Source organism: Ranitomeya variabilis, chromosome 2, assembly GCF_051348905.1.
Source record: "Ranitomeya variabilis isolate aRanVar5 chromosome 2, aRanVar5.hap1, whole genome shotgun sequence".
In the NCBI taxonomy this organism is placed as follows: domain Eukaryota; kingdom Metazoa; phylum Chordata; class Amphibia; order Anura; family Dendrobatidae; genus Ranitomeya; species Ranitomeya variabilis.
This window is the reverse complement of record NC_135233.1, coordinates 936,365,195-936,379,731: the sequence shown is the minus strand read 5'-3', so window position 1 is coordinate 936,379,731 and position 14,537 is coordinate 936,365,195. Positions and strand designations below refer to the sequence as shown.

General features: G+C 38.9%; 1 protein-coding gene across 1 annotated transcript; it reads left to right on the top strand.

Moving 5' to 3' along the window:
- Positions 1 to 349: 349 nt before the first annotated feature.
- Positions 350 to 13,660, top strand: LOC143804005 (extracellular calcium-sensing receptor-like). The gene is made up of 5 exons (XM_077281751.1): positions 350 to 664; positions 852 to 1,649; positions 4,235 to 4,462; positions 4,632 to 4,755; positions 12,738 to 13,660. Exons 1-5 carry the CDS (start codon positions 350 to 352, stop codon positions 13,646 to 13,648), a joined length of 2,376 nt encoding a protein of 791 aa, XP_077137866.1. The 3' UTR covers positions 13,649 to 13,660.
- The last annotated feature ends 877 nt before the right edge of the window (positions 13,661 to 14,537 follow it).

Sequence of the window (14,537 nt, the reverse complement as noted above, 5' to 3'; positions counted from 1 at the left end):
ATAGGAAAACCACTTTGGACCAACCATGCTAAACAGGAACTAGATTCTAGACTAAACCTGGATTCTAAGAAAATAGGATGAACAGAGCTTGAAGGAAAATTGGAGAGGAGAAAAGTAAAATAAGGGTTGAGTGCTAAAGGACAGCACAAGGAAACAGACTAGGAGATGTAGAGAGACTGTGGTCTACTTAAAAGGTTTCCTCCCTTTGTTCATTTTCTATTGAAATGTTACAGATCGCAAAATTGAAAAATGTTTACCTACACTTTTAGGCAGTTTTTTTGTAATACATTTTTATGGCTTATTGTCTATTCTATAAACATAAGATATTAATAATATATATTTTTTAAAAATGTTTGTCTTTAGCTTTGATTTCAGGAGCTTCCGTTGGATCAGAACGATGATCTATGCCATAGAAGAGATAAATAATAACACTCACTTGCTTCCTAACATATCATTAGGCTATTCACTCTATGACACTTGTGATAATATAGCGGAAGTCGTAAAACAGATATTCGCATTGATCTCCGGAGCCGGAGTTGAAGCAAAAGGGATTCCAAATTACCAATACCAGGAGAAATCTACATTATCTGCTGTTATTGGTGAATCAGCTTCTGTTATATCCATAGCAATGGCTAGGATATTGGGCATATACCACTATCCACAAGTAAGTTAATGTTAAAATAAATTTATATATATAAAATTGTATAAAAGTGTACAAAACACATACATATATATACACACTCATATAAAAAGTATGGTTACACTCAGCATATTGCTGACATACTGGACTCTGTATTTTGGCAATTACACTGCTAAATTTAAAATTTGTTCCATTCTCTTTTCATTTCTAGGTAAGCTATTTCTCCTCCATCAATATCCTGAGTAATAAATATGAATTCCCTTCTTTCTTTCGGACCATTCCGAGTGACAGATTTCAAACCATTGCCTTTGCGGCCATAGTGGAACTCTTTGGTTGGAAATGGGTGGGAACCCTAGCTGAAGACAATGATTACGGGAAAATTGGAGTTCAGCTTTTCACTGACCAGGTTGTACGACTTGGTGTCTGTATTGCATTCTCAGAAACAATTCCTTTGGTGTTTTCCAAGACCAAATACTTTCAGATTGCTGAGACTATAAAACAATCCTCAGCTAATGTTATCATTGTATTCTCAGGGGACACCAACTTATTACCACTAGTTTGGGAAATAGCCAAGCAAAATATTATTGGCAGAACTTGGCTGGCAAGTGAAGGCTGGAGCACATCGGTTTTTGCCCTAGAAAAGGAGCACACTAGTTTTTTTAGTGGCACTTTGGGGCTAACGATACCCACAGGGAGTATTCCAGGCCTTAAAAATTTCCTCCTTCAGCTGAACACTCAACAAGACCCTGTAGATATCATAACAAAATCATTTTGGGAACACACATTCAAGTGTTCCTGGCCCGATCATACAAAAATACAAAGCAACATGACGATTTGCACTGGTAATGAAGATATTACATTGGTGAACAATATATATACAGATGTGTCCCAGCTGAGAATTAGCTGTAATGTTTACAATGCGGTGTATGCTATTGCACATGCGATCAACAGCTTATGGTCTTGTGACAATGAGCCATGTGCAAGAGGACACAGCCTGCAACCCTATCAGGTAATTGCAGATCAGTGCTTTTTGCTGTGTGTTGTATGATGTAGTCATATACAGTTGTGCGCAAAAGTTTGCATACCCCAGCAGAATTTTTGCTTTCTTGGCCTTTTTTCAGAGAATATAAATTATAACACCAAAACTTTTCTCCACTCATGGTTAGTGGTTGAGTGAAGCCATTTATTGTCAAACTACTGTGTTTTCTCTTTTTAAATCATAATGACAACCCGAAATATCTAAATTACTCTGATCAAAAGTTCACATACCCCATTTCTTAGTCTGTGTATTGTCCCTTCTAACATCAATGACAGCTAGAAGTCTTTTGTGATAGTTGTGGATGAGGTTGTTTATTTTCTCAGATGGTAAAGCTGCCCACTCTTCTTGGCAAAAAGCCTCCAGTTCCTGTAAATTCCTGGGCTGTCTAGCATGAACTGCGCGCTTGAGATCTCCCCAGATTGGCTCAATGATATTGGGGTCAGGAGACTGAGATGGCCACTCCATAACCTTCACTTTGTTCTGCTGTAACCAATGACAGGTCGACTTGGCCTTGTGTTTTAGATCATTGTCATGTTGGAACGTCCAAGTACATCCCATGTGCAGCTTTCGTGCAAATTTGCCTCCAGTATTTGCTGATAACGTGTTGCATTCATCTTTCCTTCAGCTTTGACCAAGGTTCCTGTGCCTTTGTAGCTCACACATCTCCAAAACATCAGGGATTCACCGCAGTGCTTTACAGTAGTAATGGTGTTCCTTTCATCATAGGTCTTGCTGACCTCTCTCCAAATGTAATGTTTATGGTTGTGGCCAAAAAGTTCAATTTTGCTCTCTGCCGACTCGACCATGCAGCCCATTTTTCTTCAAGTGCCTCCTTGTTGTGCACTTTGAAACAGCACACAGCTAGTTTTCAGATTCCTGTATTTCAGCTGATGTTATTTGTGGGTTTTTATTTGCATTCTGAAAAATTTTCTTGGCAGTTGTGGGAGACATTTTTGTTGGTATAATTTTGTTTTTACAGAGCCCCTGATTTTCCATTTGTTAATCACAGTTTGAATGCTGCTGACTGGCATTATCAATTCATTGGATATCTTTTTGTATCCCTTTCCTGTTTTATACAGTTCAACAACCTTTTCTCGTAGATCCGTTGACAATTCATTTGCTTTCCCAATGACTCCCAATCCAGAATCATCAGTGGCTGGATGAAAGATGCAAGAGTCTGTCTGGATCCCCGAAACTCACTCAGCTTTTATGCACACACACTGATTACAAGCAAACAGGTCACTGGTGAAGATGATACCGTTAGTAGCCATTCAAACCCATTTGTGTCAACTTTATTACAAGTTATCAGACCCAAATCACCAGGGTATGTGAACTTTTGATCACGGTCATTTGGATGTTTTGGGTTGTCATTATGATTTAAAAAAAGAAAACACAGTAGTTAGACAATAAATGACTTCACCCAACCACTAACCATGAGTGGAGAAAAAGTTTTGGTGTTATCATTTATATTCTCTGAAAAAAGCCAAGAAAGCAAAAATTCTGCTGGGGTATGCAAACTTTTGAGCACGACTGTATGTGTTGACAAATATAATAATATCCAACTGATGAGCACATGTTCGTGATGCTTTTGTGCATATTTTATTCACAGTCAACTTCTTTATCTTTATTGTCAGGTCTAGGAGATGCATTTGATAATGTATGAAAGTTGCATTGTGATAACTGGTGAAAGATCAGCTTAAAAGGAGTTATTCCATGAACCTCTTACCTACAGGATTCATATAATTAATGTTAATTTCTAAAGATCATTTAAACTCAAATTTTCACCTTTCTTCCAATGGCTTGTTCTAGACTTTATCCTCTACTCCATTGGTGATTTGTGGATGGGCAGCATCTAGCTCCCGGTAGTTTTTGCAGTCTTACCAAAGCTTCTTTCTCTATTCTTCCTCCTCTAGTCAGCTAAAAATAGTCTTTGCACTGCTCCTTGAAGCTTGTTAGAACATGTGCACACTACGTCTTTTTCAGGTGAGCCCGCTATGAAACCATAATGCAGGTAAAAGAAGCTAAGACATTTTTTTTAGATGGATTCTATTTGGAAGCTTCTCACTATTGCATACATAATGCTTAAAGAAAAAGGCCGTCGACAAAGCTGCTACAAATCCCAACGCAGGATACGCCAAAAAAGATGCTTTAGGAAAAACAGTGCCTAAAAGGTGTCATGTGCACATATCCTAAAAGGGAGGCTATGTAGTCAGCTTTTCAGCAGATAAGTACTTGGAAAAGTTATGCCAGTATGTTCAAGTGTGCTTTGTCCTGTGTTGAAATTAAATCTACGAAATAATGTTACAATCAAATAATGCAATGACTAAATATGAACATGTATAAACTATAAATATGTGGGCACTACAAGAAAATGTGATCTTTTTCCAGTTACACATGGAAGACATCTGTGTCGTTAAGATATTTATGTCCAGTTAAGGTAATAAAGGTAGTGATTGCAAAGCACAACCACATTCTGGGAGTTGTAGTTTCTCATGCTACATAATATCAAACTTTTTTCTACTGTATAAATATCTATATTTCTTTGTTCTGTGTAGTTGGTTGAAGCTTTAAAAGCAGTCAATTTCACAGATCCAAACGGAAATTTTCACTACTTTGACAAAAATGGAGATCCAGTAGCAAATTATGATGTTGTCAACTGGCAGATAGGAGAAAATGGCTTTCTAAGCTACAAGAAGGTTGGAAGCTACTATGACAGCACACTTATGGACCATCAGCTTGTGATTAATGAACAGAGTACCTTGTGGAATGGAGACAAGTCTCAGGTTTGGATTGTTCTAAGTTCATTTAAATTTTGCTTTGTCTAGTGTTCAAAAAGTATCTTTGTATTTCAGTTTCCCCCATTACTGGAAAAATGCCAACATATAAAATATAATGTAAAATCTCTATTTGGTTTATTTGTAGTAATAATTTATTGTAATTCCTTTGCCTCAGCCTCCACTATCAGAGTGCAGTAAAAGCTGCAAGCCTGGATATAGAAAAAGTATCTTACAAGGGCAACCAGTGTGCTGCTTCAATTGTCTTCCATGCCCCGATGGTGAAATATCCAATGGAACTGGTATAAGCCTTTTACTTGATATTGATCTTCTAGTCCTTAATAATGTGTAGTAGAGTGGTAGATGATGGTCTTAAGACCTACTTGGTATTGAGATGTGAACAGACCATGGGGTGCGATGGTATCTTTCAAAGAAATATTAACAACAATCTCATAATACATTCTCCCTTCTTCTCATTACCTTCTCCTTGCAACATGTCCCGTAAAATATATCATCAAACTCTGAATCCTTCACCTTTTTTCAATCATAACCTGCCTTCATCTTTTTAATTCATAAAAGGGGTATTTTCAAGTTGTCTCTTGCGCAGCTTAGAGCTATGCCGTCTCCTTAGTTTCCTTACTTCCTAGTTTCCAGCAGCACCAGCTCTCCTCTTTGAGTGACATGTCTGGTGAGTTCCAGAACTATACTATTAGTAGAATTATAAAGCTCAGCACCACTTCTGCTATAACACATTAATCTGTCTGTGGTTTGTTCCAAGTCTACACTGTTTTCACTGTATTTACACATAGAGATATTAAGGTATTTAAACAAGCACAGACCCAAACAGCAAGAGCAGAAAGCTGTGATTTGGAGATCGGCTGTGAAAAGTTGTAGGCTGGTGGTTTTTCAAGATTTGTAACGGATTCTCTGCACAAGATGAGAGGAACTGCTATATATAGAAATCAATGAACTGGAGAGAGGGGGCTGGAATGTTAAGAGTTAACCCCTCTCCTGGAGTGTAAATATTGTCATTCTTGTCCATGCTCTGGAGACTGGGCTCCATAAAAATGAGCTGTATTTTATAAAAGATGAAAGCTCTCAAGGCAGGAGAATGACAGCAGATATAAAAAGTAATTCAGATGCTGTCTAACAATTTATGGGTAAATATATTTTTATTAAAGAGAAAAGAATTTTACAAGAAAAACAGTAGTCGAAAACTACGACAATGATCAAAGTACTTTTCCTTATAATATACAATTCGAGAAGAGTAACACAAAAAACACTCGTTCACAAACCTTGCATAAATCTTACATAAAAGAGAGAAAAAAAAAGAAAAAAATTAGAGGGAGTAAACCCTCTAGAATGACCACGGTAACTTGAACATATAAGCAATAACTCCTTGCCCCCGCAACAGGCGAGGACTTTCATTACCGTGAATAAAAAAAAAAAAAAGCATACCTAAAATCAGTTCGCCCATGTCCCCTAGAGCGAGACATGCACGCAAATAGTATCATTATATAAGTAACTGGTAAATCATGGTACAGACCTATCACACCGAACTGGTGGAAGGTGAACAGCTCACCCAGGGGGGAGATAGAAAGAAGAGGAAATAGAGGGGGGAGCCCAAGTAGGTGGGGCTCAAGAAAAGAAATATAAAATTAGAACCGAAAAGAAAAGAAGAGTAGCTTAGTAATCGACTTAAGAATGCTGTCTAACAATTTAAAGCAATTTAAGAACTTGATAATACCCCTTTAAGCAGCTTGCCACAGTACTGGACATGGGAGTCAATCTCATCTGAGTTCTCCACAATTTAGTAATGATGTGATTACTCAATTTCAGAAGGTTTCTACTCACAATACATCAATTGACAGTTGCAGAAAGATAATAGAGGAAATGCATCAATAACATCACAAGATGCACAGGACAACTTTCTTTTTTGCTTTTTCTTTTTTTTTCCTCCTCTTTTTCCTAGAGCCATAATTTTTTTATCTTTCTGTCAAAACATCTATATGAGGACTTGTTTTTTGTCAGAGGAGTTATCATTTTGAATTACACCGTTCATTTTGCTACGCAGCTTACTGAAAACCAGAAAAAAATTGCAAAAGGGATGCAATGTTGAAAAAAAGGCAATTATGCCATTGTTTTTTGGGTTTAGTTTTTACAGTGTTCATTATATAGTAAAAATGACCTGCAAATATAATTTTACAATTCAATATGAATACCTCTATACCAACCGTGCACTTTTATATTTAAATGGTGAAAAAAAATTAGCCGGTTGTAAAAAAAAATGGTTTCTGGCGCTATTTTCCGAGATTTTTGCATTGTTATTTTTCCATCAATGGAGTTGTTTGAGGTCTTGATTTTTTTGTCACTGGCATTGCAAACAATTGCGGTACATGACATTTGCATTATTTTTTAATGAATTTTTTTAGGTAGTTGTGGTGACCAGAAAACCCTAATTTGGGTGTTTTTGATTTTGTTTCTATTTACAGTTTATGGGTTCATTGATTTTATATTTTGATAGACTTGACTTTTATGGATATGTCCATACCAAATATGTTTAATAATTTTTTTAACATTGAGCAATTTGAATTTTTTATATATATATATATATATATATATATATATATATATATATATATACATATACAGTGCCTACAAGTAGTATCCAACCCCCTGCAGATTTAGCAGGTTTAATAAGATGCAAATAAGTTAGAGCCTTCAAACTTGAAACAAGAGCAGGATTTATTAACAGATGCATAAATCTTACAAACCAAAAAGTTTTGTTGCTCAGTTACATTTTTATACATTTTAAACATAAAAGTGTGGGTCAATTATTATTCAACCCCTAGGTTTAATATTTTGTGGAATAAGCTTTGTTTTCAATTACAGCTAATATTCGTCTTTTATAAGATCAGGCCGGCACAGGTCTCAGGAGTTATCTTGGCCCATTCCTCCATGCAGATCTTCTCCAAGTTATCTAGGTTCTTTGGGTGTCTCATGTGGACTTTAATCTTGAGCTCCTTCCACAAGTTTTCAATTGGGTTAAGGTCAGGAGACTGACTAGGCCACTGCAACACCTTGATTTTTTGCCTCTTGAACCAGGCCTTGGATTTCTTGGCTGTGTGCTTTGGGTCGTTGTCTTGTTGGAAGATGAAATGACGACCCATCTTAAGATCCTTGATGAAGGAGCGGAGGTTCTTGGCCAAAATCTCCAGGTAGGCCGTGCTATCCATCTTCCCATGGATGCGGACCAGATGGCCAGGCCCCTTGGCTGAGAAACAGCCCCACAGCATGATGCTGCCACCACCATGCTTGACTGTAGGGATGGTATTCTTGGGGTCATATGCAGTGCCATCCAGTCTCCAAACGTCACGTGTGTGGTTGGCACCAAAGATCTCGATCTTGGTCTCATCAGACCAGAGAACCTTGAACCAGTCAGTCTCAGAGTCCTCCAAGTGATCATGAGCAAACTGTAGACGAGCCTTGACATGACGCTTTGAAAGTAAAGGTACCTTACGGGCTCGTCTGGAACGGAGACCATTGCGGTGGAGTACGTTACTTATGGTATTGACTGAAACCAATGTCCCCACTGCCATGAGATCTTCCCGGAGCTCCTTCCTTGTTGTCCTTGGGTTAGCTTTGACTCTTCGGACAAGCCTGGCCTCGGCACGGGAGGAAACTTTCAAAGGCTGTCCAGGCCGTGGAAGGCTAACAGTAGTTCCATAAGCCTTCCACTTCCGGATGATGCTCCCAACAGTGGAGACAGGTAGGCCCAACTCCTTGGAAAGGGTTTTGTACCCCTTGCCAGCCTTGTGACCCTCCACGATCTTGTCTCTGATGGCCTTGGAATGCTCCTTTGTCTTTCCCATGTTGACCATGTATGAGTGCTGTTCACAAGTTTGGGGAGGGTCTTAAATAGTCAGAAAAGGCTGGAAAAAGAGATAATTAATCCAAACATGTGAAGCTCATTGTTCTTTGTGCCTGAACTACTTCTTAATACTTTAGGGGAACCAAACAGAATTCTGGTGGGTTGAGGGGTTGAATAATAAATGACCCTCTGAAAAAACTTTTCCCAATTTAAAAAAAAAAATAAACAAAGAAATAACATTCTTTTTTGCTGCAGTGCATTTCACACTTCCAGGCTGATCTACAGTCCAAATGTCACAATGCCAAGTTAATTCCAAATGTGTAAACCTGCTAAATCTGCAGGGGGTTGAATACTACTTGTAGGCACTGTATATATATATTTTTTTTTTATAACTTTTTGTAAAATGTTTTACACTGTTTTTTAGTCCCTCTAAGGGACTTGAACCTGTGATCCTCTGATCACTTGTTCTATATACCGCAATACTACAGTACAGTGGTATGTAAAAGTTTGTGCACCTCTCATCAAAATTGTTGTTATGGAGAACAGTTAAGGAAGTTGAAGATGAAATGATCTCTATATACCTTAAGTTAAAGATTACACATTTCCTTAGTATTTTAGGCAAAAAATAAATATATTTTTCATCTTTTACATTTTAAAAATTACAAAAAAGAAACTGGGCAGATGCAAAAGTTTGGACATCCTGCATGGTTAGTACCTAGTAGCACCCCTTGTAAATGCTTTTTGCAGCCCGACAAGAGTCTTTTCATTCTTGTTTGAAGGATTTTTATCCATTCTTCATTGTAAAATTCTTCCAGTTCTGTGAGATTTCTGGGTCATTTTGCATGCACTGCTATTTTGAGGTCTAGCCACAGCTTTTCAATGATGTTCAGATCATGGGACTGTGAGGGCCATTGTAAAACCTTCAGCTTGCACCTTTTGACGTAGTTTATTGTGGATTTTGACATGTGTTTAGGATTATTATCCATGTGTAGAAGCCATCCTCTTTCAACTTAAGCTTTTTATGCAGATAGTGTTATTTTTGCATCAAGAATTTGTTGAAATTTCATTGAATACATTTTTGCCTCTAGCCGTGTAATGTTTCCCTGTGCCATTGGCTGCAACACAACCCCAAAGTATGGTTGATCCACCCCCATGCTTAATAGTTGTTGAGATGTTGTTTATTGTTTATTCTGATGATGCTTCCATGAAGGCCATATTTGTGCAGGTGTCTCTGAACAGTAGAACAATGTACCACAACTCCAGAATCTGCTAAATCTTTCTTCAGGTCTTTTGCAGTCATGCGGGGATTCTGATTTACCTCTCTCTAGCAATCCTACGTGCAATTCTTCCTTAAATTTTACTTGGTCTTCCAGATCTTATCTTGACCTCCACTGTTCCTGTTAGCTTCCATTTCTTAATTACATTTTGAACTGAGGAAAGGGCTACTTGAAAACACTTTGCTTTCATCTTATAACCCTCTCCTGCTTTGCAGGCCTCCACTGTTTTCATTTGCTAGGCAGCTGCTTAGATGAACCCACAGCTACTCTTTTTTAGCAAAAAGTTAGAGGAGGCTGGGTTTTTATAAACTGAGAAATTTGCATTGCCTGGCCTTTCCTAATGATGATAGTGAACAGTCATAAGCCTAACAGTCTAATTAAAGTCTGAAACCTTGGTCAAAGTTATCTGAGCACACAAATATCCAAGGGTACCTAACCTTTTGCATTGTTCATTTCCTTTTTTGTAATTTTTTAAATGAAAAAAATGACTATATATATATAGTCTAAGGGGTAGCGTTTCTCCTTATGGAGAGTGACATACCAGCTGGCTTGTCAAGGTAAGGAGGCTTATTCGCCGTGCAATGCTCCTCTGGGAAATTAAATATTCAAATTGCCTCATCTGAGAAAAAGAGAACTTAATCTCTATAGCGCCACCTGTTGGCAGTAGCGATCCTACAAGTCACATTGCACGGCGAATAAGCCTCTTACCTTGACAAGCCAGAGCTGGTATGTCACTCTCCATAAGGAGAAACGCTACCCCTTAGACCCCAGTCCAGAGCCTCTCACCTAGCCAAATCAGTTCTCATGCTTCGCACTGACGAGGGCCAACAGCCCGAAACACCGTGTCTGCGAATCGAGATACAGATTTGGCTTTTATCCTAAGTCATATTGCACGACTCGTTAAAGGGTTGATTGTGACTTGTAGGATAGCTACTTCCAACAGGTGGCGCTATAGCGTTTAAGTCCTCTTTTTCTCAGAAGAGGCAATTTGAATATATATATATATACAGTATATATACAGTATATGCCACTGTACAGAAATACAGTTTGACCCCTCTACAAACTTTGACGTATATACACGTCAAAGGTCGTGTCACCACTAGTGTTGAGCGATACCTTCCGATACTCAAAGGTATCGGTATCGGATGGTATCGGCCGATATCCGAAAAATATCGGATATCGCCGATACCGATACCCGATACCAATGCAAGTCAATGGGACACAAGTATCGGAAGGTATCCTGGATGGTTCCCAGGGTCTGAAGGAAAGGAAACTCTCCTTCAGGCCCTGGGATCCATATTCATGTAAAAAATAAAGAATTAAAATAAAAAATATGGATATACTCACCCCTCCGGTGGCCCCTGGACCTTACCAATGTAACCGGCAGCCTCCGTTCCTAAGAATGAGGAGTGAAGGACCTTCGATGATGTCGCGGCTTGTGATTGGTCGCGTGACCGCTCATGTGACCGCTCACGCGACCAATCACAAGCCGCGACGTCATCGCAGGTCCTAAACTCACTGCATTCTTAGGAACGGAGGCTGCCGGTCACATCGGTAAGGTCCAGGGGCCGCCGGACGGGTGAGTATATCCATATTTTTTATTTTAATTCTTTATTTTTTACATGAATATGGATCCCAGGGCCTGAAGGAGAGTCTCCTCTCCTCCAGACCCTGGGAACCATACACTGGGAACTTCCGATTCCGATTTCCGATATCACAAAAATATCGGAACTCGGTATCGGAATTCCGATACAGCAAATATCGGCCGATACCCGATACTTGCAGTATCGGAATGCTCAACACTAGTCACTACACTTCATGCGTGCTCCGGCCTGAGCCTGCATGTTCTGACCAACTGTCATGTGCTCCTAACAGCCGCTGATAGGATCACGATCCAATCATTAACATGTTAAATGCCATTGTCAATCTCTGACAGCGGCATTTAGCATGCTTGTGCCAGAAGCATGTCACAAACTTTGCCCACTGGCACCTGTCACACGAACGTGGGTCCCTGATGGGTTGGCATGACAACCCTGGGTCTGCAAGAGACCCCTGAGGTTGTCATTGCTGGATCGATATGAGCGCCACTCTCTGGCCAGCCCTCATAGCAGATGATCATTTTAGCTACACATGGCAGGGTGACAGCCCTGCCATGTGTAGCACAGGCGATCAGATGATCATAGCTTTTAGTCTTTCATGGAAACTATTAAAGCCGGTGAAAAGCAAAAGAAAAAAAATGTTTTAAAAAATATTTTAAAAATTTCCAAATTATAAAAGTTTAAATTACCCCCCCCATTCGCTCCATTATAAATAAAACAATAAAAAAAAATTGGCATCGCTTCGTTTAGAAATGCCCGATCTATCAAAATTTAAAAAGAATTAATCGGATTGGTAAACAATGTAGCAAGAAAAAATCAAAATGCCAGAATTGCTTTTTTTTTGGGTCGCTGCAACATTGCAATAAAACACAATAAAAGATGATGAAAACATCATATCTACACCAAAATGGTAGCAATAAAAATGTCAACTCGGTGCACAAAAAATAAGCCCTCACCTAGCCCCACATCCCTAAATTGGAGACGCTACAGGTCTCGGAAAATGGCACCCTGTTTTTTGCAAATTTTTTATTTTTCTTTCACCTTTTTTATTTTTTAAATAAAACAGAACCTTTAAATGTTTGGTATCTTCGATCTTGTAATTACGTGGAGACTGATAATGACATGTCAGTTTTAGTATTTAGTAAACATGATTGAACAAAATTGTAGAATTGCACTTCTTTTTAAATTTCACAATACTTTGAATTTTTTTCCCCATTTCCAGTACATGACATTGTGAATGCAATGGTGTATATTAAAAGTACAATTCATCCTGCAAAACACAAGGCCATATTGACCTAAAAATAAAAAAGTTATAGCTGTGGGAAGATAGGAAGCAAAAGCACAACCAAACACAAAAATGAAAAACCCCAAGGCTGTTAAGGGGATAAAACTGATGTACTTAATTTTCACATAAACTTTAGTGCACACTGAGTGTGGTTATATGCATTTGCATGTATACTATATATACAATAGAATATAGATTAATAAATATATTTCCATTTAATTCTTTTTGACATTTATGCTTTCTTTATTTTTAGATTATACAGACTGTTTAAAGTGCCCACCAGACTACTGGTCTAATAGGAATAGAGATGCTTGTGTTCCCAAGGAGGTAGATTACCTGTCCTTTGGAGAGCCACTTGGAATCACATTCTCTGCAGCTGCTGGATTTGGTATCTGTCAGACTCTTTTGGTTATAGTGGTGTTCATAAAATATAGAAATACCCCAATTGTCAGAGCCAACAACTTAGAAATCAGCTTCCTGCTCCTAACGTCATTGACATTGTCTTTCATTGGAACCTTCACTTTCATTGGAGAACCCTCCACTTGCCTGTGCCTCCTTAGACAAATTGTGTTTGGCATAAGCTTTGTCTTAACTATATCATGTATCCTAGTAAAGACGTTAGTTGTCATTCTAGCATTTACAATGTCAAGGCCAAACCAGGGTGTGATGAAATATTTCCACCCTTCCCATCAGAGAATATTAGTTGGATTCACAACGATTATTCAGTTGGTCATCTGCATGGGGTTCTTATCATCCACTTCTTCTTTCACGAGGAAGAACAGAGAAGCTGCAATGACCAAGATCATCATAGAGTGCAATCGGGAGTCGGAGCTCACATTTCTAGTTTCTTTCGGATATATTGGCCTCCTGGCAGTAATTTGCTTCATCCTTGCCTTCCTGGCTAGAAATTTGCCAGACAGTTTTAATGAGGCAAAGTTTATAACATTCAGCTTATTGGTGTTTGTCGTGGTCTGGGTGAGCTTCATTCCTGGCTACATGAGCACAAGTGGCAAATATGTTACTGCTGTAGAAATCTTTGCTATTCTTTCTTCTGCTGCTGGATTGCTTACTTGCATTTTCTTTCCTAAATGTTACATTATACTACTAAAGCCAGAGAAAAATTCCAAGAAAAACCTAACTTCACGCCCCAACCTTGAAAAATAAATGTGAAGTTGCAAAAAAATCCTCAATCATTTGCTACTAACTTGGAAGCAAATACTATAAAAAGTGAGTTTATTTGTCCTATTATGGCCCTGGTGTGTATAGGAGCCTGAATAGGTCAACTACATCAGAGATCAGATGTAGATTGTTAAGGTGTACAGACATGAAGCTGAATATACAGTATACAAAACTTATGTATATCAAAAAATAATTTTCTCTGCTATAATATTGAGCGATTCAATCATTTTGGGTATGTTTCCACCTTCAGGATGGCCGGCGGTTTGGACGGAGCGGCAAACCCGCTCCACCCTAAGCCCCGCCCCCTTCTGTGACGCGATGATGCCGGATGTGTTCATTGCACACATCCGACATCATCGCACCCCACACATAGGGCCCTGTGATATACCTTGCGGCAGCGCAGCGTCGCCGCAAGGTGCATGGACATGCTGCGATCTTAAAAGACGCACAGCATGTCCGTTATCGCAGGGCCGCCGGGTGTGTGTTACCACGCATAGTGGAGACGGGATTTCATAAAATCCGCTCCACTATGCTGTAACATCTGGACGCTGCGTGTTTGACGCTGCGGCTCTGCGCAGCGTCAAACACGCAGCGTTTCCTGCAAGTGGACACATACCCTAAGATGCCCGACAACAGTGCGTAGTGTAGAGGGCATATGCAAAAGGCGAACTTGGCTCTCTTCACTCCTTACTGGGAAGAATTTATTAATAGTGTTGTACCTTGTTGTATTTTATTTAAGTATTTGAGACTGGGACAAATTACACAAAATTTATCAAACTAACGCACATTTCATATATTTTCTTTTCATCACCTCTTGCCTGATGTGAACTTTCACTCCTTATATATGAATTTATGGGTCCCTGCACCTATAATC